The sequence below is a fragment of the Pyrgilauda ruficollis genome, unplaced genomic scaffold (assembly GCF_017590135.1).
Source record: "Pyrgilauda ruficollis isolate IOZ18807 unplaced genomic scaffold, ASM1759013v1 scaffold29, whole genome shotgun sequence".
NCBI classification, from domain to species: domain Eukaryota; kingdom Metazoa; phylum Chordata; class Aves; order Passeriformes; family Passeridae; genus Pyrgilauda; species Pyrgilauda ruficollis.
Window position 1 is genome coordinate 15,533,232 of NW_024524266.1, and position 24,204 is coordinate 15,557,435.

A 24,204-nucleotide genomic window follows, 5' to 3' on the forward strand; every position below is an offset into this window, starting at 1 on the left:
AGATTATCTAAAGCAACTCCCAAGTAATTACCATTCACCATCTGTTCCACCAGGGCCTCAGCTGATCTGCTGGCATCTTGCAGTTTTCTGTACTTCTCAGGCTTTTCTCGCTGGATGGCCTGCAGCATGACAGGAAAGGAGACTATTTCAACAGAGGGATTTCATACAAGAAAGTAATTAATCTCAGGGATGTCTTCTGATTTCTTGAGACTTTTTAACCCATCATATTGCCCTGACTGCCCCCCCCCCCCCCCCCCTCNCCCCCCCCCCAGTTTGCAATGAAAGAGGCAAGCACCATAAACCACCAGGAAGGGAATCCAAGTCAAATACAAAGACAGAGTCAGAACACACCAGAGCTGACAAAAGACACACATTATTTTATAGACATATAAAAGACATAGAAATTAAGAGCTATTTGAAGCACAGTATTTTTTCAGAAAGAAAATATTCATTTAACAGAAATGCCTGTGGAAGAATAGATTTTCTTGTTTTCACGGTAAAAGCAAAACCTGACCATTCTCACCAAATTATAGGGATTCACAGCATTCTATAGTATCAAACCCATATAAAATTTGATTGCTCATATTACTATTTTATTTAAAAACAAAATGACAACTGTAAAATGCATAAAAGGCCACATGCAGCAGACACTCATATATGGGCTATTAAGAAGAAGAATCAACTGCAGATCTAATACAGGCTTCTCATTATGTACCTAATACTCTTGATTCACCTTTCTGTACACAAAAATTGCTCACCAATGTTCAGGCCAGCTAGTAAGGCCTAGTCAAGGCCAGATGCTAAAATTATAAGATATAGTAGGAATCTAAATTTAAATATCATTTTGGGTCAGTAGAAATACCGGTGGAAAGCAAATTCATTTTAGATCTGACAGCCCATCAATGCTGTCTTGTAATTAACACCATGAAGTCACTTCATTGATTTTAAACTAAATTAGTTGCATAATTTAGGTGTAATTTAGAAGCTCAAAGATGCAATAAGGACCCACAGTCAAGTTTGATACCAAAAATAAAACAGACTATGTATCTCCCAGAGATCCCAACCAATACAGAGTCCTTTAAATCAAATCCCTCACTTTCCTGCAGCAGATACACACATATAAGAGGATATGTTCCCCCAAATCCTACATGATGGATAAGGAAACATAACACTTGGCCCTGGTTGCAGCTTCCCAGGCTGGCTGATCCCACTGGGCTTCCCCATCACCCTGCTTATTTCTACAGCAAAGGTAGATGCTACATGAATTCAAAAAGGCTCCTTAAACTGAAAAGAGAGCTCAAGTAGGTGTCTAAGAATGCATTTAGTAAAAGAACATATAAATTTAGACACATACATTTGGAAATACTATTTTGCAAATAGACTGTTGCACCCATATGGAATGAATATAAACACCTTTGAAGAAACTCTCTTAAAATACGTTTTAAAGTGTGATGTTTAAAACACCTTCAGTTTAACAAGAAACAGCTCCCTGTAAGACATTGCAAGTGAGGAGACACAGAAACTTAGAAGAGAAATTTTCAATTAAATTCATGCTTTTCCTCAGCCTACCTATAACTGCTATCCATTTGTGCATCCAGAAATGGTTAAACAGCAGGCTTTCTAACAGTATCAAAGATTCTTTTTAACACTGTCACTAAAACAATTTTGGATAAATGAAATACATAAAGAAAATATATTTAGAGAATAATAAAATAGCTTGTATTTTAGAAACACATTTTAATATATAACTAAATTACCACTGAAATATTATGAAGTTCAATCCCACTAAGTTACAGATGACTGTATGAATTATCTCTCATTTCTGTAGGTCAATAAAATCTTGCATGATTACCCAGAACAATTTAAATATTTTCCAAATTTAAAAAGTAGATTAACTTTCTGCAGAGTTCCAAAATCTCTTACAGAATCTTAATTAATACTACTCTGTCTATAATGCTAGCTATAATTAACATGAGAATAACTACTGAAAACTCAAAGGAATCATTAAAACACTAAAATATACTGAAAATAATTCTACTCTGTCTGTAACACCAGGTGTGTAATTATCATGTGTATAACTGTAGTGAGCTGAAAAAAAAATTTAAAAAAACCAAACCAAAACCACTTCATAAAATATGCTAAAACATATCTTTTTAAAATGTAAAAGTGATAAGACATAAAAGCTTGTGGAAGTCAACCCTCCCCTGCCCAGCATATGCTACGTGTGCAGGAAAACACGGAGAAATGTCCACCTCTCTCCTGAAAAATTCAAGTTCCCAGGTCCTGGCAGAAAATATAAACACTATGTATAGAGTCCTTAAATAAACATATCAAACTTTCTGTCAACTATTTTTTTCCATTCATTTTTATGTAATTGGCATATATTATGCAAATAAAGGTCTAGCACCGGTTACAGGAGGACAAACACAGCCAGGAAGCACAGTGATAACCAGAGGAGGAGAGACTGAGCTCTTGGTTCCTCCTGCAAAGACAAATGATGTGACCTGGGGAGAAAGGAGGGAATTCACTCTAGTTACTCAAAACAATGAGCACCTGTCCCTGCCATTAGTCTGTACACTCTGCCACCATTTGCCAAACCTATAAATCATGTCTTGGGTTTTTAAGATCCTCAGAAGGAGTATTTCCATAGCCCTGCATCACGTGCCTAGAAATGAATAATGAATGGAGTAGTCCAGGAAACATCTCTCATTTATCTCATTGGTTCTATTTTCTTCATTTTTTCCTTTACTGAAGGGGACCATACTCTTGATTCAGGTTAATTTATTTCATGTCAAAAGTAGAATACGATAATTTTGAAGGGATTTGTGAAGCTTTGAAACCTGAATTCTATATAATAATATTATACAGAATAATATAATAATAAATTATAATTCTCACTCAGTGTAATAGACACTTTTTGACAATAGTGGATAAGCCACTTCAAAATATCTTCAAATATATAACTTCCCCCCTTTTAAACTCTTTTTGCTTTCTGTAAAAGATTTTTCAGAAAAAAAAGAGACACCAATATTAGAGGGAAAGGTTAACTTTATAGGCTTCTGTCCAAGCAGAGAGTAATTCTCTTTTGGACTACTTTGTAACAGACAATGCAAATCTGTTACAGCCCTATTTTAATTGATTGAAAAGCATTATAAATTCATTTTTAGCTAAATGATAGCCAAAGGCAAAGGGGTTCTTTTTACAAATCTAAACATTTTATTTGACCTTGAAATTTTAGTTGGCAGTTAACGACTTCATAAACTAAAAAACACTGATGGTTGGAGAAATTTGGATATTATTCATATATCAAATCAACGTCTTTCTTTGAGAGCTCTGTGAAAGGATGAAGGGCAGCAGCACTCCCTGACCTCCTGTGGTGGTGACCCATCACCCCTGAGGGCAGAGAGGGCAACATTATCATCACCACCTCTGACAGTGATTCAGCTCTCAAGTACCCACGCCTAACAAAGCACGCCTGGAAAAGGTCACTAAAACAAAACAAACATATGAGAATGGGGCTTCTGAGAATGCCAAGAGAACAAATTTAATTGTCTAGGATATCTGACATTTTCTCTTACATCTGTTCCTTGTGTTTATCTTTGATTCTGAATTTCCAGGTGCTTCTTGGCTAACCAAAACTTCTTTCAATGATTTTTATTTTCAGTTTCTTGTTGGATAGTCTCAAATCCAATTTACTGAGTAGGATTTACTACCTGAAATTGTGGAGGTTTTTTGCACCTGAACCTTTATATACTTGAACTTGCAATACTGAAATCTCATTAGAGCTTAAGAGAAACATGCAAGTCCTGAGTCATTCTTAGGTCTGATTTTAATATATACAATACATACAATATATACAATCTGTAAAATATACACACTAACTGCAGAATATTTATGGTGGGATGCAGTATAACAATATTTACTACATTAATGTTTGGATGTCTCCGTTATTTAGGAGTATGGCTGTTCAACAATGAAACTTCTGTTCTTATGGCTCTGCAGCCTCCCTGCCCAGGTAACGTAAATATCTTGCTTCTGTATCAGGGAAGGGATATCAATACATTTCTTCTCCCCAGACATAGGAATGGACGTTTTGCACATATCTAATTTATTCAAGCGACATAGTACATCTGCCAAAGGCTAATTTCCTGCCAGGATCTGAAGAGCAGCTGCCTTAGCAAACAGAGTCACTGCATTTCATACAGCCTGCTCTTGGCTCTGTCTCCCCCTGGACTCCTCTGAGCTGGGATGGGAGCAAGCTTTTGCACTTTATGAATCACCAATGTTGGCAAAAGAGATTTCCTTGTGGATTTCATTTCCGACATCTCTGTCCCTCTATCATGCAGCAGATGCACTTTCACTAAATCTTATGGAAGTGACCCCTCATCCATGAAAAATGATGGACAGGAGCAAGCTGCCACCGGAAAAAACAACACTGAAACTAGTAACCTGTCCCCAAAAGAACAGCAGAAAAGAAAGTCATCAAAAAAAGGCTCTAGGACTCAGCCCTGACTATGGGAGGGAATAAAGGACAGTTTTGACATCAGCCAAGCACAGGTGTTCTGTACCAATTTATTTTTTCATATGGGCACAATTCCCTAAATGATAAAGTAAGGGTGAGATGGGACCTCTGCACATCTGTGTAGATGCTCACATGCATGCACATATGAGTACAACAATGGGGCATGAGTGTGGATGTCAGTGCACATCCAGGTTTTGTCTGGGATACAGTGAATTTCTGCACATTGCCGTGCTTTGGATTCATTATGAAAATAATACTGATAACATTCATGTTTGGGTTTTCTAAATTGTGTGTATCCTAAGTCAAAAACTCTTTTTTTGGTGTGTCTCATGCCAGTGATACATCAAAAAAGAGAAAAAAAAAAAAAGGGGGATATTCTATACCATAGAACATCGTGCTCAGTGTATATACTGGGGAAGTTACCTGGAAGGGGCTTATTTGGTTTCAGGGAGAGGGTCTAGCCTTGGTCAGCAATTGCATTGTGCTTCACTTTCTCATTTGCTGTTTCCTTTCTATTATCTGAATTACTATTTGCTATCATTATTATATTTTACTTTATTTCATTCAACTATTCTTATCTCAACCTACAAGTTTTTTTTTTGGTGTGTCTCATGCCAGTGATACATCAAAAAAGAGAAAAAAAAAAAAAAAAGCCACAACCAGGACAGGTGACCCAAACTGGCCAGGGGGATATTCTATACCATAGAACATCGTGCTCAGTGTATATACTGGGGAAGTTACCTGGAAGGGGCTTATTTGGTTTCAGGGAGAGGGTCTAGCCTTGGTCAGCAATTGCATTGTGCTTCACTTTCTCATTTGCTGTTTCCTTTCTATTATCTGAATTACTATTTGCTATCATTATTATATTTTACTTTATTTCATTCAACTATTCTTATCTCAACCTACAAGTTTTAATTTTGGTTCTCCCCATTCCACTGGGTTGGTTGGGGGGATGTGAGCAGGTGTGGCGCTTAGTTGCCAGCTGGGCCTAAAGCACAACAGAACGATAAAATCTATTTCAATTATCTCTCACATATGTTTTCCTTTCTGCATTTCATTCTTTTTTTATATGCTTTCTAAAACTTTACTAGAAATGATTTAATATGTTAAAACACACACTATCTTGTTTTCCATTGATTTGGTGTTCATTTTGAGAGAACTAATAACTAAAAGTGTTAGCAAGCAGCAATGAAACTGCTCAAATCAATGAACTGAACAGTACTTTCTGCTTTGTTTCTCATTTAATGGATGGAGACAGAGATAAGACCAGGAAAAGTCAGGTCAGGACAAGTTTTAAGACCTGGCATTTATAAATATTTGATATTTTTCTTTACTTTTTTAAAAAAGTGTGTTCAAAGACTTAGCTGACTGAAAACCATTCAACACACAATCCATATAGCACTTGCCAAGTGTTATCTTTCAGAGTTCTCACTCTCAAATTAATACATGCAATAGAATGTTTTCTCCCTTACAGCAACTAGAAACTTCTAAATGTAACCTGATTTTCTCTATAAAATGTTCCTTTTAAAAGCACTGACATTGTGAAATTAAAATGGATCTTGGTCCTTAAAAATATTTTCAATGCTAATGAAGGATGCATATTGATTTTTCTTATATCTATTTAGAATTACTTTGTCTGAGACCTCTTTTGATACAAAACAGATTTTTTTTTTTTTTCCGCACCACTTTACTGAAAAAAAAAGGCTGGAAATTTGTTTGTTAACAATGCATTTATGAAATTTCAAAGGAGATGAAAGGAACATCTGGAATATCTCCTGCTATCATTAGTGTTTTGAATTAAAACTTTAAATGCTCATGCACTGGTCAAATCCCAAGCATTTTTCTCCAGTATTATGTGTGCCTTCACCAACTGAAATGAGACCTGGATAAATGTGGTAGGTAGTGGCCTCCCAGCCCCAGCGTTCTTCCTCATCTCCAGCAAAGGCAAGGCAGGAGATAGTGGAACTCCAGTGGGGACCAAAGGAGGTCTGTGGTTCACCCACCTCCACCCCTTCACCTGCAGCAATCACCACCTCCTCAAAAGCAAAGAAAGGAAAAAAGGAGGAAGGTGAGCCATGGCTCCTGGATCCTTTAATGCTTTTATAAAGTCTTTGACTTTATACGAGGTAAAGCCAATGGGAAACCTGAGAGTGCGGGTAGCCTCAGTAATCTGCAGGTCAAGATGAGCTAATTTTCATCCTTGAAATAAATGTGCCTCGAAATGTGAATATACGAAGGGGAAAGAAGTATTTTGTTTCTCTTTTTTTTTCTATTTCTTTCTTTTAAAATTTAGATTGGAGCACTGGGAAAATTAATTGCGTACCTACTAATGTATTAGATAAATACTATTAACTTGGTATGAAAGCATGTGAACCCACCAAATCCAATCTGTGTATTTGGTCTAGTCTACATATATATGTATATTCATGTTATATTTCATATAACATGAATTTGTTGCAAAAATTAAGTAAAGATATTCCATTTGAATGCATCATTTCTAGCATTCATGACAATATCAATAACTAAAATTATTTCAAGAAACTTGAAATTTAACACAGAATTTAAAAATGTACACTTAAAGTCACAAAAATCCATGTTATTCAATCTTATCATGGTTGATTTGTGATGGAAAAGCAGAAAATGAGAAAAACCATGAGCAAATCTAAATTCAATATAGTAACTTTGTTTCATCTCTTTGTGTTCTAGGAGTTTGCATCAACATGGGTTTAATGACATTCCATAACATACTATGCTACTATCCAAGATAATTATAAAAAACACCCCTTTCTCATCTTGGAAAAGATGGGCATTTTTTCATTGATCTACAGTCATTAAATAAGGAAAAAAAATGTAAAAATTTAGTTTTCAAGGACTAAATTCAGTAATTCAATCTATGACACACAGACACAAACAAACACACATACAAACATAGCTACTTAAGGAGTGCAGAACCATTCACTTTGCCAGTAAAGAAAAGTTTTTGATTCTGATATGGTACTACAACACACTGAAAAAAAACCCCCAAACAATAAAAGCCCTGTGGAAACTGCTGATTGTCATATATATTTTACAGCTCTGTAATGGAAATAGATATAGATTTTCTTTAGCATCCACTCCAGTGACACTTTTCATATTCTTCAGTTTATGCATGTATAATGTCAAGTTAAGCTATTAGTATAGAATGGAGTTGCATATTTAAGTAATGATAACTTAATATAACTTTATAACTTTACATATATATGTAAATTTATATATATATATATATAAAACTTAATATCTATATAAATTTTGGTATGACTTCAACTAAGACTGTCATGGATCTACAATACCTTAATTATATATGAATATGTATGAGAAAAACAACAACAAAAATCTATGTGTTCAGACAGCCTATGTAGTAATTTTGATGCCAAAATCTGAAATTCACAGAAACATTGAACACTTCTAAATTCATCTCGGACAATCAATGCTTGTCAGTCTACATTTGAAATCCTTTAAACTTGGACTCTGAAAGCACATTGACAAGCTAATACAGACTACCAGACATGCACACGAGTAGTTTCTCCTACATTGACTCTTTCTCTGAGGTCTGAGAGGTTCCCTTCTTTCCTGAAGATGGCAAACTCAGGGCTCTGCAGCAGTGCCTCAGAGCGGGTCATCCAGCTGTGGAGCTCCGTGGTGTCCGAGTCAAACCTGAGAAACACAAAAGTGTAAGAGGACTTTCAACTTCCACAGTTCCTGAAAACAGGATTGGCAGCAAACACGGCTGTTTAAACAAGGGAATAAAGAGCAATTTCTATCAGCAAAATACAGTTTTAAAATCCCATATCTCATCAGAGAGTTCATAAAACTATTCACTCTCAAATTTAGAAACATAGAAATTCTTTTTCATTTTTAAGACCCAATTTGACAACTGAACAGATGCAATAGTTTTCACAGCAAGTATTCTAATTTTTCAAGCTGATGTTTTTGGAAGATATGAGACAAATGTCTGTCAGTGAAGAAAGAGTACCACAAGTCCTGTTGGCTGAGCTGAGGATGTAAGGCCTATCAGTCTGACCAAATGCAGCCCTCAAACCTGTGAGCTTGTAATGATGATGTTCTGAAGGATATTCAAGCAGAAAATTTGATGAAAGTAGTTTTTTCTGATTAACTCAAATTTTTTGTAGAATGTAATCACTAGTCAACAAATAAAGCATAATTTTCCACAGTTAAAACTTTAAAACCAAAAATTAAGATCCCCAACACTCAGCACTTAATTTATAATTAGTTTTTACTCTCCAGCCCTCTTTACTACATTCTGGATTCTTTCATCAACTCCTTTAGAACTGATCTTAAATTGTGTTAACCACTCTTCAGGTAATGACTCAAAACGCAGATATTTAAATTACTAATGTATTGAAATTTTAAATTGTGACTTAGTATCTACTGTAGTTTTAAAGCAACAAGCTTCAGACAGTATTTTTTCTCAGTTATGCTACACTCTCTGCTTGATTGCATTTCTTTGTTGCACAGTATGTTCTAATATTTATATCCCTTTTGCCGCTGACTTTCCTTCTGCAGCAATATGGTAAACACAATAGAACAGAAAGACCGGGGGGGAAAAAATAACAAGCTGTATCTTTCACTTTGCTTTGTGACTATAGGTTGTATCATTTACATACAACTGAAAATCTACGAAAAACAGTAACTTGAACAACAATTATTTGCCTGGAGGAATTAATTATTTTATAAAAATACACTTCATTTATACAAGGATTTATACTTCTAAAATACAAGGATGTAAGGCAAAACCAGGTGCTACATAAATCTACATATACAGAAATGAAACATGAATACAAGAAAGAATTTCCACTTGAGTTAATATTTATGCGTCCTTTTTTCCTTTTTTTCCTTCTCCAGTGCAATTTTTTGAATTCATAAATAATGAAAGCAAAGAAAAACAATTGCACGCTGCCTTAGTCTCAGTCCAATGTTCTACATTCAAATTTTAAACTCTTAGGATTAATTTTGATAAAAAATGTTCTGATAATACTAATTGACTACTCAAGTCATGGAGAAAAAACTGTGTCTTCGAAGTAATGGAAGGTGCAGAAACCTTCAGCTTTAAAGAGAACTACAAATTCTAAGGCAAAAGAAAAAATAAAATTCCCAGATGATTCAAGGAATGTCTGTGCTGAACATGAACTCCATAGTCAGTTGAGAGCTTCCTACTTCAGCTTTATTTCTGATCATTAAATCAACTGCAGTCCTTGAAATAAAATGTTATCCTTTGTTCTACAAATAATAACTGCATATTTGATGATTACAAAACACCAGACATCTGATAACAATGAAGTTTAGCAGTCCCTGAGTACTAAAGTTCCTTGACTGCAGGTAAAATTGTATGAGTTCTGGCATTTGTTCCATTCTGAAGCGTCAGGCAAGTAGAATCAGTGAGACCAACTCTCTGAAAAATAGCCTGGTCTTACCCTGGAACAGGACAGAAATTGACAGAAAAATGTTTATCAGTGATCAATTCTTCAAAAAAAAAAAAAATTATTTAGCCCTTGCCTTTGCAACACCTGGAAGAGGAATGGGAGCATTTGGGATAGTTTTGACAGTAAAACAAAATACTTAGGAACACATCTCATGGCCCAGGGAGCCATTGGATGGCGGCAAGCATTAGACATAGATCTTTAAGGTCCCTTCCAACTGAAAGCATTCTATAATATGATATGATTCTCTGAAATGACAAAGCTGATCTCACATAACAGATTGCTCTGCCACTTGCAGTTTCTTCTGGAGATAAATATAACTTCAGAAACAAAGCCTCCTGTTCAGAAAAGGGCAGTGGAGTGGGGGGCAGAAAATAATTAAAATACATAAAAGTTAAGTCTAAGTAGCTTTTTGCAGTACATAAATATCTTTAAGATAAAGACATCTTACCTAGTGAGACAAAAAAAAAAAAAAAAAAAAAAAAAAAAAAAACCACTCTGTCATGTTCATCTCATGTAAAAGGAGGAAACACTGGTAGAAATGGCATTTAATCATTTTGCTTTAGTGATTGCATACTTCCTTTCTGAGCACAGCTGCAGTTAGAAATTATATTAGCTTTAGATTGATATCAAGGTATACATAGAGTCTTTAAACCTCCTAGGACCAAGAATAATTTAGACATAAAATAGTGCAGGACTGACCTTTTGTCCCAACACACTCCAGGTAAAATTTGTAAAAATAGATCAATGGAAAATCCTAAAGAAAAAATCACTTGAGAAATTACTCTTAACTACTTTAATTTAACAAGTACGTTGTCATGCTCCCCACCTAAAAATTCCATTTGAAGCAGAGGACTTATTCTTCATGCTTATGTTTTCCACTTAGTCTTTTCTTCTGCTGTTCCACAAGAGAAATACTATTTTTACTAGTCCCACAGCCCTCTCCTTACATGCCAGCACAGGTCAGCTGAGTTCAAATGGAAATTTGTTTTTATTGTAAATATAAACAAATTAACTCTTGCTACTTAGTTATTTCCATAAGTTTTTTTTTTATTAGATAGGGGACTTCTGGTAGGACAAAAGCATCTTTTTCTGGTGGGTATTTGGGTTGGAAATTCCATGAAGAGAAAGGTAAAAACATGATGCAATTCAGTTGTGAAATGTCTCAAAGATGAGGTTTATCATGTATTTAATAGAGAAAAGGAAAGCCAGAGCAAGGAGTCAATTTTGAACAAATACATGGTGATCTAGTAAGAAAGTTTGGAATGGGAATATGAAGTGGGCACATGGCTTAGGATGATCCAGAAAGTCAGTTTTTGGAGAATTTTCCATGAAAATGTGACTGGCATAGATCAAAAATATGAAAATGTTTTAAAATATACTTTGAGTAAATAGATATACAAACAAACTCAATGTTGAAAAAGTTTGCTTAGGAACACGAGGCGTGAAGCATCTTCCTATCATATGGCCATCATTGTATATAATCTTATCTCTAAACTGAATTAATTTCATCTTTAAATTACATTACAACGCTACTGCTATCATGGACAGACAGTGGTTTCAGTACTTTATTCTTTTAACAGACAGAAATTGCTTGACAATTTTGTTTGTTCCCTTCCCTCCCCAAACAAAAATCACACCAGGCCTGTCACCACTGCAAATCTTGGGCAGACATGAAACCATTTGCCTACATATTGGCACGGAATGACATAACTTTGATCCAAGAACCACTTCACTGAATTATTTCATTTCCATGTCTGGACTGAAATCCCCAGCTCACCAGAGATCTTTCTCAGCTTGTAGCTCTTCACTGCCTAGAACATATCAAAGAACAACTTTACAACACATGGTGCCCATTGGAAGAATTATTCTGATCTAATTCCCTGCTGTCTTTCTTCCTCCTCTGTATTTGTAGTCCATGAGCCATTAGTTGATAAATAGAGTTGTTCTTATCTTCTAATTCAACTGCCAATTTATCCAAACAAATATTTTTACCTTCCTACTTTTTAAGTTTAGTTGTCAAATAATTTTATTTCCTTTTGAAATGACATTTTGACCCTCCCTCTACATTTGTGAATAGTAATAGTATCAATAATTGATATATAATCAATAGTAATCAATATAATTGATACTATTAAGTTTAGCCTCATCCACATTATGACCAGTGCATTTCTAATTTGTAATGAATACCAAGGCATGAAAATAAATATTAAATCAATCCCAAGTGTGTATCTCCAACAGAAACTTCACTAGACCCATCAGGTACAGAGTACTTTTAAAGCAAATCAATACTTTGTTAATATTGCAGGCAATTTCAGGTGCTAAATGTGAATAATATGAATTCTGTTTACTTGTCATTAATCAATTTCTCACCGCACAAAAACTATAAAGGATAAATGTTTACTAAGCATTAAGAAGTGCCCATGTATACAAACCTCAACATACCCATACTCTTATCCTCCAAATGAACATTTTTATTAATTATTTCCCCTTTAAGCAACACGAAACTATTCTGTTGTGTCTTAGTCACCTTTTTCTCTCCTCTGGAATTGGCTACAGATGTAATGAAATCAAAAACCACCAGGAAAATTGAAGACATGACTTTGTTCTTTCTGAATGTGTTACCTATCATTAGATAACAATAGCTGAATTTCTGTAAGAGAATAAGGGTCAAACAACCCAATGGAGGGGCTGTAAAAGTGCTAAACAATCACCATTAAGTCCTGACTGACATAATTAATTGCACAGAAATGGGACCTATGAAACAATACCTATCCAAAAGACCATTTGACACCTATATGTTTTACTTTGATCATTTTTTTCTTAAAAATTCAAACTTTTGAAAATAATGAAGGATTGAATCCAAAATATAACAATTTTCAAAAAAAGTGAGGGCTTCTCTCTTTTCAAAAAGTTCATTTAACAGCTGTTAAATTATAAAAACACTAGATGGAGCAACTATCCTGTTTTAACACACCTTGCTCTTCAAAGGGCATCAAGACTCTTTCCAATCTTCAGATTAACATTATACTAATTATAATGTTATGACAAGTAGACTTTCCTTGGAAATCTCAGGAAGCATGTAAAAAGATATTTACCAAATTGCAAAGAAAGCTATCTTTGGTTGTTATTGAGGCATATTAATAATACAAATATGTTTAAATTAAATATTAACCAGTTCTTGTTTGCTCTTTAAAAACTTAGCATGAAGAGAGTAGTTTTCAGATTTTTTTAATTATGTGCAACTGACCTATTTTTCCCAGAATATGTAAATATCATGAAAATAAATATGTTATCTTGCATTCCTTTCTCCCATTTACAGGTTTTTTAAATACTATAACCTCAGCTGAGTTACATTTATCTCTAGCCCTAATGCCTAATACATTCTTTTCAAGATATTGTACAGCTTCAAGTATTTTATCTTTCTCAGTTTCAAATTGATTCCTGTGGGAAAAGGAGTTTTTCTTTGACTAGTAACAGAACTTAACTCACCTAAGTTATTCTGACATTTTGAAGCACTAGTCCTGCAGCAGTTTTAGATTTTAGGGAGGAGAATGGAGGAGGAAGAAAAAAAAAAAAAAAAGTAATCTGGTTCTTATCTCTGCTTTCCTCTACTTATAGCAAAAACTTTCTTTAAAAGGAAAGAAAAAATCAACAGCCTCCTACCCATGCATTTGTGCCACAGTAAATATGAGCAATGGAAATGTGACATTCAGTCCTGTGGATGTTACTGGTCTACAAGTCAAATTGCTTCTTCTTAATTTCTTCAGTTTAAATCGAGATTTTTATACTTTCAACCCTGATAAAACACTTGGCCTTCTAGAAAGTTTGATGCTTGAGTCTTAGCCATCCATTTATTTTCTCCTCGGCTTAGTAACTGGAGGCCGTGCTCTTACACAGTACACTAATACAATATTCACTGAGTAGCCAAATCACTCTTCCTTCCTATAGTATCCAGTACCTCGAAAATACTCAATTCACAGAGAAGTTAATCTGAAGCAGAAACATTTCCAAACCTCTGGCAATGGGGCCTGATGAATTTATTTCAGGCATACTCCATTTACACAAACAACATCGTCTAAAGTCTGAGAATAGAGGAAAGAAGCTGGAAAAACCTGGGAGCATTATTCACCACTTCAAAAAAGCCTCAACCCCCAATGTGGCTTTCCCTTCCAGGCCTAAAAATACCAAGCAACAGCATGCAGTCTGTTGTATTGTGACTGCAGAAAGCAGCCAACACGAGCTGGTTATTCACCTTTGGAAGGTTCTCACAAACCTTCAGTAATTGCTAGGGTTTTTTTATCAAACCAAAACTAAAGAGCACATAGCCATCAAGTACTAGTCATTAAGCGCTCAGGGAAAATTTTGGTTGTAAACACAATATAGAATGATGTAGGAGAAGTAGGTTGAGAGCCCCAGTCTTTTAACTTATTTTAAAAAATCAAAAGGTGTGCAGCGCTATGGGCTTTGTTTATCCTTGGGTGCAGCTACAATTGAGTACAAACAAAAAAACCCTGAGAGATCTTGTGGCCAACAATACATCCAAAAAATAAATGACTGGATGTTTGGGAATACAGTGCTTTTTCTCCTATTAAAACAAAGTATTGATCAAAGAGGTGTCTAGTCTCCAGTGAACAAAGATATTTTAACTGAGCACCCAAATTTTTTATGAGCTGTCTTCTTCCATTATTATGCTTATATCTAGTATAAATTTATATTTTCTTGTCTTTGAGAAAGAAAACATCATACTATAAAACACGTTCATTTCCAAGGCTACATTTTTACATATTCATTATAAACCTCACAAAAACTGTTATTCTAAGCTGAAACTCCTTCCCCAGACTTTACTCTCAAAGTGTTTTTCCAAAGCTATTTAGTGACTGCTCCTCCCACTGTAGATCACCCGCTTGGACTTCCTAAAGGTACATAAATGTGGGGTTTGGTGTTTTCTCTGTTCAAGCTAGAAATGCCAGAAAGATTATCTGAATGGAGAAACACTGCCTTCAGATAATATAACCATCATTCATCCTGCTGCACAGCTATGGACATTTCCAATATTTACTTTGCACATTCTCAAAATGTAGGTACACTCATATAACAGTCACACTGGACTAGTCCTCGTGTGCTGGTGCAATTCCATTGTTAAAACAAAACTAGTAAATTTGGCACACAAAACAATAGTTAGAGCATGTTTAAAAATGCATGTGTATTAAAAAAAAAACCTCCCTTTTTCCTTGTGAAAGTCAGATTTCTCTCCTAGCAGATCAAAATAAAAGTCTAACCTGTGCAGAAATGAAAAAGACTCTGATTTTAAATATGTAAAAGAAACCACCACTTATTCAAACACCTAAAATCATCCTAGGCCAAGACTGAGAACTACAGATTGTTCCATCTTGACTCTTATCCAAAAGTTAAGCAGAAATTTTATGGTGAATGCACATATTTTAGATGGCATTAAAACAAATAAAAAACCCTTGAAACCTAGTAAGCATGGTAAAAAATTATTAACACTCTGTAAATTTGGTAGCAGATCTACCAGTAATATATCTTAAAGCAATCCTAGTCTCAAAGTTGATAAAACATCCTATTTTCTGTACAAGGAGTAATCAGGTCTCTATATAAACTTGTTAGTGGGAGTGCTTTAAACAGACATCAGCTAAAGCACTGTAGTAACACATAATTATCAGTTTCTACAAACCAAGGTAGTTTGGAACAAAAACAGTTCCCATAATCCAGCTAATTCCTGCCCTCAGGCAGTCTCCTTGCATGATGAGTATGAAGTCTGTATTCTCCTGTACCCTGCCAAGTTTACTTTCAGTATTAAGGCAAATTAAAAGAATATGAGCAAGAAGGAAAATATATGCTAACAGAAAATATACAGCAGTTGAAAAAGGAACTTCTATGCCAATTGGTCTCCAGTTTGATAATAGTGCATACAGCAACAATTTTCTTGAATAATGAAAAAAAACCCAGGTTTTAAAAATGATCATCCTAATTCATTTAGCTTTAACTAAGACAATGCTTTCTTTTTAAACAGTATTCTTGCACTTTGTTTCCTTATGAAGTAAGATCATTCCTAAAACTTTAAGTTTGGGAAAAAAAAAAAAAGTAAAAAGTTTTAAAATACCAATTATTGAAATACTTTGAAACCACAGGGAAAATCTAATTCTTAATCTTTCAATTTCAAAATAAAGCAGATCACTATTTTCATTTCACCATGCTACACTAAAGGTTTACTGTCATATATAAGCCAGCATGGCCTCGATCCTATTTCACATCTTTGCACATTACTGCTGAAATATTAACAGGGGTGTTAAGGTTTATAATTCCTGATAAGCAGCAACACTGCCATCTAAAAGTTCCTTCCACAAATTCAGGAATTACAAGTCTGCTGACAGTCATTGCAGTGCATCATTTTGAGTGCTTGGGAATATATTAGCAAAATACAACTCTCATTTATGATCTAATGGTAACCGAGGATATGGGAAAAAACAGATTCCAAATGAGGACTTTGGAGATAAAATCAATTCATTGAAATTTAGCTCACAAACTTATTTAGACCAAGCACTTTCCATAGAAATAGTTATCCAATTTAACAAAAAGGGGGAGAATCACTCTTCTTACATCACATATACAGCATTCCTAAATAATGATGCTGAACTAGAAACCTTACTTTTAGAATGGTTAAACACAGGTACAATGCCTACTATAAAAAGTATCTATTTTTCCAATAACATAAAACTTCAATTAAAAAGAAGTCAGATTTTTCCTATTTCTTTCAGTCTTCTTAATAAGTGAAACACTATTTTATAAGAAAATAATTGTCCTGGTAAACACATTGAACTAAACAAAGATATTGTATATAGAAATGAGATACTAAACGCAGTTTCACATTCTTTCAGTCCTCAAATTTATTACCTTGGAATTCATGTTTATCAGAATAGCAAAAAAACATTTCCAAAACAAACATTGCAATGAATGTTTGAAATCTACCTTCTTAACACCTCATTTAGAATCTTAGTGCTTGAGCATATTCTGCTTCAACACATCAGAATTTTTTCTCCTGACTTTAACTAGTGTTCAGCATAAAATCCCTTGTCACTTGTATTTGAGTTACACATGAAAAAAATCTGAAAGTAATAATAATGCACGTTTCACAAAATACTAACTGCCTCTGGAGAACTGTTATCTTTACTCCTGACCCACAAGCCCAGAAGAATACTATGAACTTTAGAAAGAAGGCAATATCTCCATTACTAGTATTTTAACTATTATAAAATTCTTCTCAATGAATACAAAAATCTTAGAATTAATGGAATGCATCTTGCCCATCATGTTTCAAGACCCCAATCAAGTGGGATCTGCATGATGCCACATATAAGGACTTGAACTGAATATAATTACTATGAAATAGTATTGATGTAATCATTAATATTCTATACTATTAAATAGGTGTAATAGAAGCACAACATAATCCATAACTCATGCTGAGTAAAGAAAGATAATAATCAGCTGGTACCCTAAGAGAGAACAGAAATACAATTTTAAGCTTAAAATAGCATACAGAAAAATACTGCAGTCAAATGACAATTTTTGCATTTTTGTCCAGTCTCTATCAGTATTCTCTCTCTGTCTCTTCATGATTCTCACCTCTTTCTAATTTCTGAATCCACAAGGAGTTGCCTTTTTTTGTGGGGTGGAGGTGGTGGGAGTTCCTCTTTAGCATGCTTAACCAGGATTTGCTCTCTTGTGGTCACCATAGTTACAGTTTCCATTACAGTTGTCTGTGTTAGAGACGTCTGAGTGGTAGTGACAGCCTGCGAAATCTGTGGGAAGTACAAAAACAGAGGTCATACATTATTTGAAAGACTTCAGTAAAGATTGTTTGGAGGAGCAATAGAAAATAATGAGAAACTGCTCTCATCTGATCATAGGCTGACCTTCAGGAAAAAACATTATAAGCAACTCAAGCTAGATTGTTTTATCTGACTCATGCTGTGTGAATAAGTTATCTGCAAAAGTCAATATCAAAATCAAAAAGGATTCTAATGAACTTATAGCTCCCTGTAATCCATGCTGAATGAAGAAAATAAATTAACGGAATTTTACAATGGAATCAAATTACAGCAAATAAATAAAATATTACTATTACTAAATACTAATTTCAGACTGTCCCTCATCTGAAAATTTGCTCCTTGAAAGGTGATAAAGGCACTAAAATGACGCTACATTACCAATTATTAGTCTTATCACTTATAAAAGTTTTCTAATCGAATGTAATCCACCATAACATACTTGCATGAAAGGGCAGTTAACTTTCTGGCTGGAAATCTTAAATTAAAATACACGCACTAGAAGGCAAATTAATTTACATCAGTTTTATTCCATAATTAAAAACCAATATTGAGGGGTCACACCAGATACTAACACCCATGGTATGTAACACTGTAAACACCACCTATCTAATGCATTTAGCTTTGCTCTGGTAATATGAAAAAAAACCTGTTTGTATAGCTCAGCTGCATTAAAAAAAAGAATGATCAGAAATATTTTTTTGTTCATAGTTGCTTGTACACTGCTTATCAATGTACTGCCCATTTGTACTTTTTTCCATATAACATTTTCCAACTCAAATGTGGGCAGCTGTTCTTAAATCCCTTAACTCATGAGAAATAGGCCACATCTTTTTTTGATTCTGTCAGATGATGGCTCATTTGTCAAAATGCTCTAGTTACAGCCCCAATGACCACCTCACAGTTTAAGGGCAGTGAAATGGAAAAAAAAAAAAAATTATACCAGGAGAAGAAAAAGTTGTGCACCAGAAAAGCCCTGCTTCTTTGCTATTGCTAATATGCAATAATTAGAGTGTCCGATTCAACAACAGACATGCCAGTATCTAAAAGTCCATAAACCCATACATAAATTATCTATTACTTCTTGCATCAGAAACTCAGGAAGAGTTGGCTTAGTATTGAGACATAAGTGATTCTATAAACAATGAAGAGGCAACCAGGTCTAACAGCTTCTCCACAATGCTTCCCTGCATTGAAAAAGAAAAATAGAAAGACAAGGAAAGGGAAGCATTGCTAGCAAGCAGCCTCTTCCCAGCAGGCAATATCAGTAAAGCCAAGAAACCTGTAAAAATACCCCAACAAATTCTTGCCAACTCTGCTGAATTCTTTCTATTGTCTTCCACGAAAAAGTCTTCCTGTTGTTTGTCCAGGCTGACAGTGGAAGTGATGACCAGGGAAGTGCTTTACCACTGTAAACTGGCAGTATTTCTTACACAGAGCATTAACCCAATGCTCTGCTTCCATCTCTAGAAACAGGCAGCTCTCTAGTTTTTAGAGCAGACTCTGGACTACTAAGAAGACTAAAAAATTTAGATTCAGAGCTAATTTAAAAAAAATATATATGGATTAATTATGACAATTGAATAAGCTGCTCGTTACCTGCAGGGATTTAGGTAACACATGAACTACAAAATTCATTGGAAGGAAAAACACCCAGCTGACTTTTTAACCACTAAAATTTTATGTAGTAACATTCTTGTTTTAGTTGTCTCAACAAGATGTATTGATTTTGGTACTTTTTTCTACAGAAATCATGACAATATGAAGTCAGAATTTCCATACATTTTTATTGAAACTCTATACAACATTCTTTTCCATTTTATTTTAATTAATTAGAGGGCAGAAGGAAAAGCAAGTTAAAGCTTCTGATGTCTAGGTTTCCATGACATTTGAGGATAGAACCTGATGTCATCTCTCCTTGAGCTGACTATACATTAGAACAGAAAGAGTTTCTTGCCTGTTATATAATTTTGGGTACAGTTTTTCTGTCTCTCTTTCCTCTTCTCATAAAATTCGTATTGCACTCTGTTTTATCCAAAAATCAATGATAGGATTATGTTTCAGACACCCAGGGTCATATCCTGCCATGTTTTCATTTGCTAATCAATACCAGGGCAGAGTTTCCAGTGAAGAAGGTGTAACACAGAATAAACCACAGCTAGGGCACTGTAGGAATCATCTGCAGCATAATACCAATTACAGGAGTAGCAGCTGCAGCTGGAGATGGGCAACCACACTTCCAGAGCTGGCAGAGCAATCACTGCTCAGAGCAGTCAAGGCACGATGCTGGGGGGCGTAATGATTTGGATGTGAAGACAATAAAAAAAGCATTTTTCATGCTTAATCAACAGGAGTGGAGGATAGATACTATGTGCTTCAAAAGGAGAATGGAGAAGTGAATTTGAAGTTCATAATTATTCTAATTAGAGACAGGGGAAGACTAAAAGGTAGATTGCAACCTTGCAGGCAAGATGAAGCTGGTTCACATTTAAACTGCATACACTTTAATAGGAAAAGGAAAATCATTAACGATATTAGGAATTACAAAAAAAAGAAGTAACTTTTATTGGCTAACCTGGTTAAAAAAAAAACCAAAATCAAAACAAAAAAAAAAAACCCCAAAAAAAAAAAAAAAAAAAAAAACCCAGAAAAAACAAAAAAAAATCCCCAAAACCCCCCAAAAAATAAAAAAAATTCCAAACCCCTTTTAATCATCAAAGTGATGTGTTTCATGTATTATTCAAAGACAGTGCAAATAATAACTCTATATTTTCTTCATCCCTCTCAGTACCTGAATAACAAATGTGATTCTGAGAAGGGAACATACACTAGGGCTTTAACACACTAGAAAATCATACAGAAAGGGCTAAGGTGACTCACAAGGGTGTGCAAAAAAAGGCTTTCAAAGTACAATGTTTGCCAGCAGTTTCACATCAAGCCCATCTTCGAAACATGTTAAAACTCATCTCTTTTCCTAGCAGACAAATTCAAATCGTTTTCATCATCTATAGGCAAACATATGTACAATGTGTGTATAGCACTTCAGTAGTTTTATGGCATTTTATTTCTCATTTATACAGCAGCCTTCCTTTAATGCCAACATTTATTACTGTCTTTGGAAGTGCCCTCTGTCCTGATAAACTCATAATTTTCCTTTACACTCACTTTTGGAGCTGTCATCTGTTCTTTGATGAAATTTATCTCTGTGAGCGGGGAAGTTCAGATGAGGAATGGTGTTTTCTTTAGTTTGGAAAGATTTTCAGTACAATTTAGTGGAGCATAATGAGCTCAGCAAAGCTGGGTTTAGAGTTTCTGGAAGCTCCACATCTAGCCTAAACAAGCTGTCCTTGTCCTTGATTCCACTGTGTGGTCAGTGAAGGAAAGCTGACATTTTCATGATGAGGACAAACTGCTTTTTAGATTTCTCTCTCTCTCTCACACCCTTGCCATCCAGTCATTTGTAGCAGGAGCTTCAGCCATGTGTTCTGATTAGATGCTTGAATTCAAGAGCAATTAATTCAGCCAAATGTGGGAGAACTCTCATTCTACTTTCTGCACTTTTCCTTTGGGATTTATAGCTACTTTATATGTCTAGCTGGAGAATCATCTTTGAACTGAGCCTGAGGTTGTCTCTTCCATTTAATTTCTTATTTTGTTAACAAGTTAATCATTTGGTGACACTTTATTAAGAGGGGAAATAACTAAGGACAAAAATGCAATTATGAGCACCCTATGAAAATTATTAATCATAGAATCCTGTAGGTTGGAAAAGACATTTAAGATCATTGAGTTTAACTATTGACCTAGCTCTGCCAAGTCCACCACTTAACCATGTAAAGTTAATTTTGAAGGCAATTTCTAAGCTTGATGAATAAAACATACATTTTCTGATAGTTTTTAGTGGAAAATATTCTATTTTTCACCCTCTCCAAAGTCTCCTCCTCCCCAGTTCACGACTAGAGAACATAATGAGATCTTGCATTTTTTTTCTCACAGTGTAAACACATAAATGAGCTCTGCAATGAATACATGCAAAAATCTCACTGAAATTATCTGCCCTGCCTAGACAGAAACCCATGATGACAAGTACACCATCAGTATTTCACAGAAAATTAGTCTGAACAGTGTAAGAGTGCCTTAGGAACAGGTCCCCCAGCCAGGTCTAACTGTGCAATGTTTCCAGAAGGTGAAGTATTCCCATGGCAGCACACCATTTCTATCCCAAGCAGAGCAGCTTCCCCTTGGAGGAAGAGCTGTGATAGGACAGCTAGACTGTTTTGGGAATCCAAAGCATCTCCCAGCTGTGCTGATCTATGTTTACAGCCTCAGGACTGATCACTTCATTTTCTGTAATCTAAGTTCCATTTTCAAAAGTAGTAACTGCATTTAGGAGCCACCACCAATCTGAACAGGACTTGAACAATTTGGAGTGACTTCCTAACTTCCTCAAATCGTGTGACCTAGCCATTCCAAATTTAAAACTGAATCTCTGGAATTTTCCTCTGCTTTGAAACAGGAGGTTTTCTACAGCAAATATACTGTAATTAAATCTTATTTTCAACTCCTAAATGTTGCGTACACAATATGGTTTTGCTTTCTAACTGAAATTGTGCCCTTCCACCATTTTCTTCCCTTATATTCTCCCAAACTGATTTGTCCGACTTCACCTGCTTTTTCTAGCTATCACAGAGCAAGCTAAAATATCAAGGTATGAGTTGAAAGCAAGGTTACTAAGAAGGATTCAGATTATTACATGAAGTATAGCATCTTTTCCTTAATTACCCAAACATAATGTGGTAGAAGTATTAGTAGAGAGCAACAAAAAAGGGCAGCATGCTCAGGGGAATTGAATCAAACTGACCAGAAATGTGAGAGACCTGTGACAGGTCTCTCACAGGACAGGACAAAGGTACCTGCAGTAACATTCTGCTCTGTGCTGTTTCATTAAAAAGCCTTAGTATCCATTTCCATTTTACCAGTCATACAGCGACAGCTCAAAAATGACCCAGTGTTAGTGAGATAATGGAATGGAAAAAAGGGAGCTGGTTTGGTTTTAAATCCAGTAAGAAAGAGATGCTAATAAGATGTCTAGGCAAAATGACTGGATATGGGTTTGGGTACTACACCAGAGCGCTGAATTTTGTTACCTGGTTTAAAAAATAAATTTCTTTTTTAAAATACATTACAGTTAACACAAAGTGGTCAAAATAATAGCAGGTTATATTTTTTCATTGGCACTTTGGTTACAGGTATAGATTGATTTCTTTATTTTTCCAAGAAATTTCTCTTTCTTGTAGCCTTTCTTTTTAATCTGTAAATCAGCATGTCATATACAGAAGTAAAATAGCAATCAATTAGTAATTTTTCATGTTGAAAAAAAACCAGTTTCACTTAAATTAGCAGACAGTTCTTGCATTAATTTCAGACAACATGCCATTTCAAAGAGACAGCTATAAAAAAGTGTGCTATTATAGGTTAAAAATAAATTAACTGGAAAGGTATTTTCATTATGATTTGTATCATCCCTGAAAACATAGTTAACAACCCAAGAAAGTAATCAACACTATAACTAGAGATTAAAAACTAAAGAGATAATTAAAATTCTAGAAAATTATATTATCGTTGTATTATGCTGTCCTAAAAATAAAATATGTCTTAAGCAATCATGCAGGGGAAATAATTAAAACAAGATGACAAACAGCACCAAAACTACTTCAAGCATTTGACTGTCAAAGAATCTGATTGTCATAAACTGATAAAACTGATTTTTACAAACCTGTTTAGAATTGCTCTCCACCTTCTGCACAAGGCTTTCCCAGCGCTGAGCAAAATTTTCAAGACGACTTTCCAGCTTTTGAGCCACTGCTTTATTTTTCACAGCTACAAGGAGATCTTGGCTGAGCAACTTCAGCTTACTCATCATTTGCCTTTTCATTTCTAGATCTCCTTTTAGGATCTGTTAAACAAAGTAACAGAAGGAAGAACACACATTCATACAAAAAAACCCCCCAAAAACAACAAAACAAAAACCCAACCCAAACCAAAACACCCACAAAAAAAAAACCCAAAAAGCTTAGAAGAAAAATCACAAGGAGAACATCAGAAAGAGCTGAAAATGGGTTAAGGCTCTTATAATTCCATAATGTTTCTGTAAAAACTGCTGGCAGAGCTTACATGGCAACATAACATGGCAGGTGGAGCACCTCCAAACTTCACAGCAGGCTTCAGGTGATGACATGAATCAAAAAGCTAACAGTTGTGTTACAGGAATAACCTTAAAACTGCAGTCATGCTAACAATTCTATCAACACGACAAACAATCTTTCTTTAAAGTGTCAATGTACTTTGTTAT

At 34.9% G+C, this 24,204-nt stretch overlaps 1 protein-coding gene across 7 annotated transcripts in view; it reads right to left on the reverse strand.

The window, feature by feature from the left end:
• The window catches only part of DMD (dystrophin), a 1,148,466-nt gene that overhangs the window by 660,735 nt on the left and 463,527 nt on the right, over nt 1-24,204 (reverse strand). For all 7 annotated transcript variants that reach the window (XM_041472370.1, XM_041472371.1, XM_041472365.1 and 4 more), the window contains 4 exons: nt 23,629-23,808; nt 17,650-17,825; nt 8,092-8,215; nt 32-119 (listed from right to left, as the gene is read on the reverse strand). In XM_041472370.1, the coding sequence (XP_041328304.1) occupies nt 32-119; nt 8,092-8,215; nt 17,650-17,825; nt 23,629-23,808 (568 nt within the window). The remainder of the gene's footprint in view (nt 1-31; nt 120-8,091; nt 8,216-17,649; nt 17,826-23,628; nt 23,809-24,204) is intronic.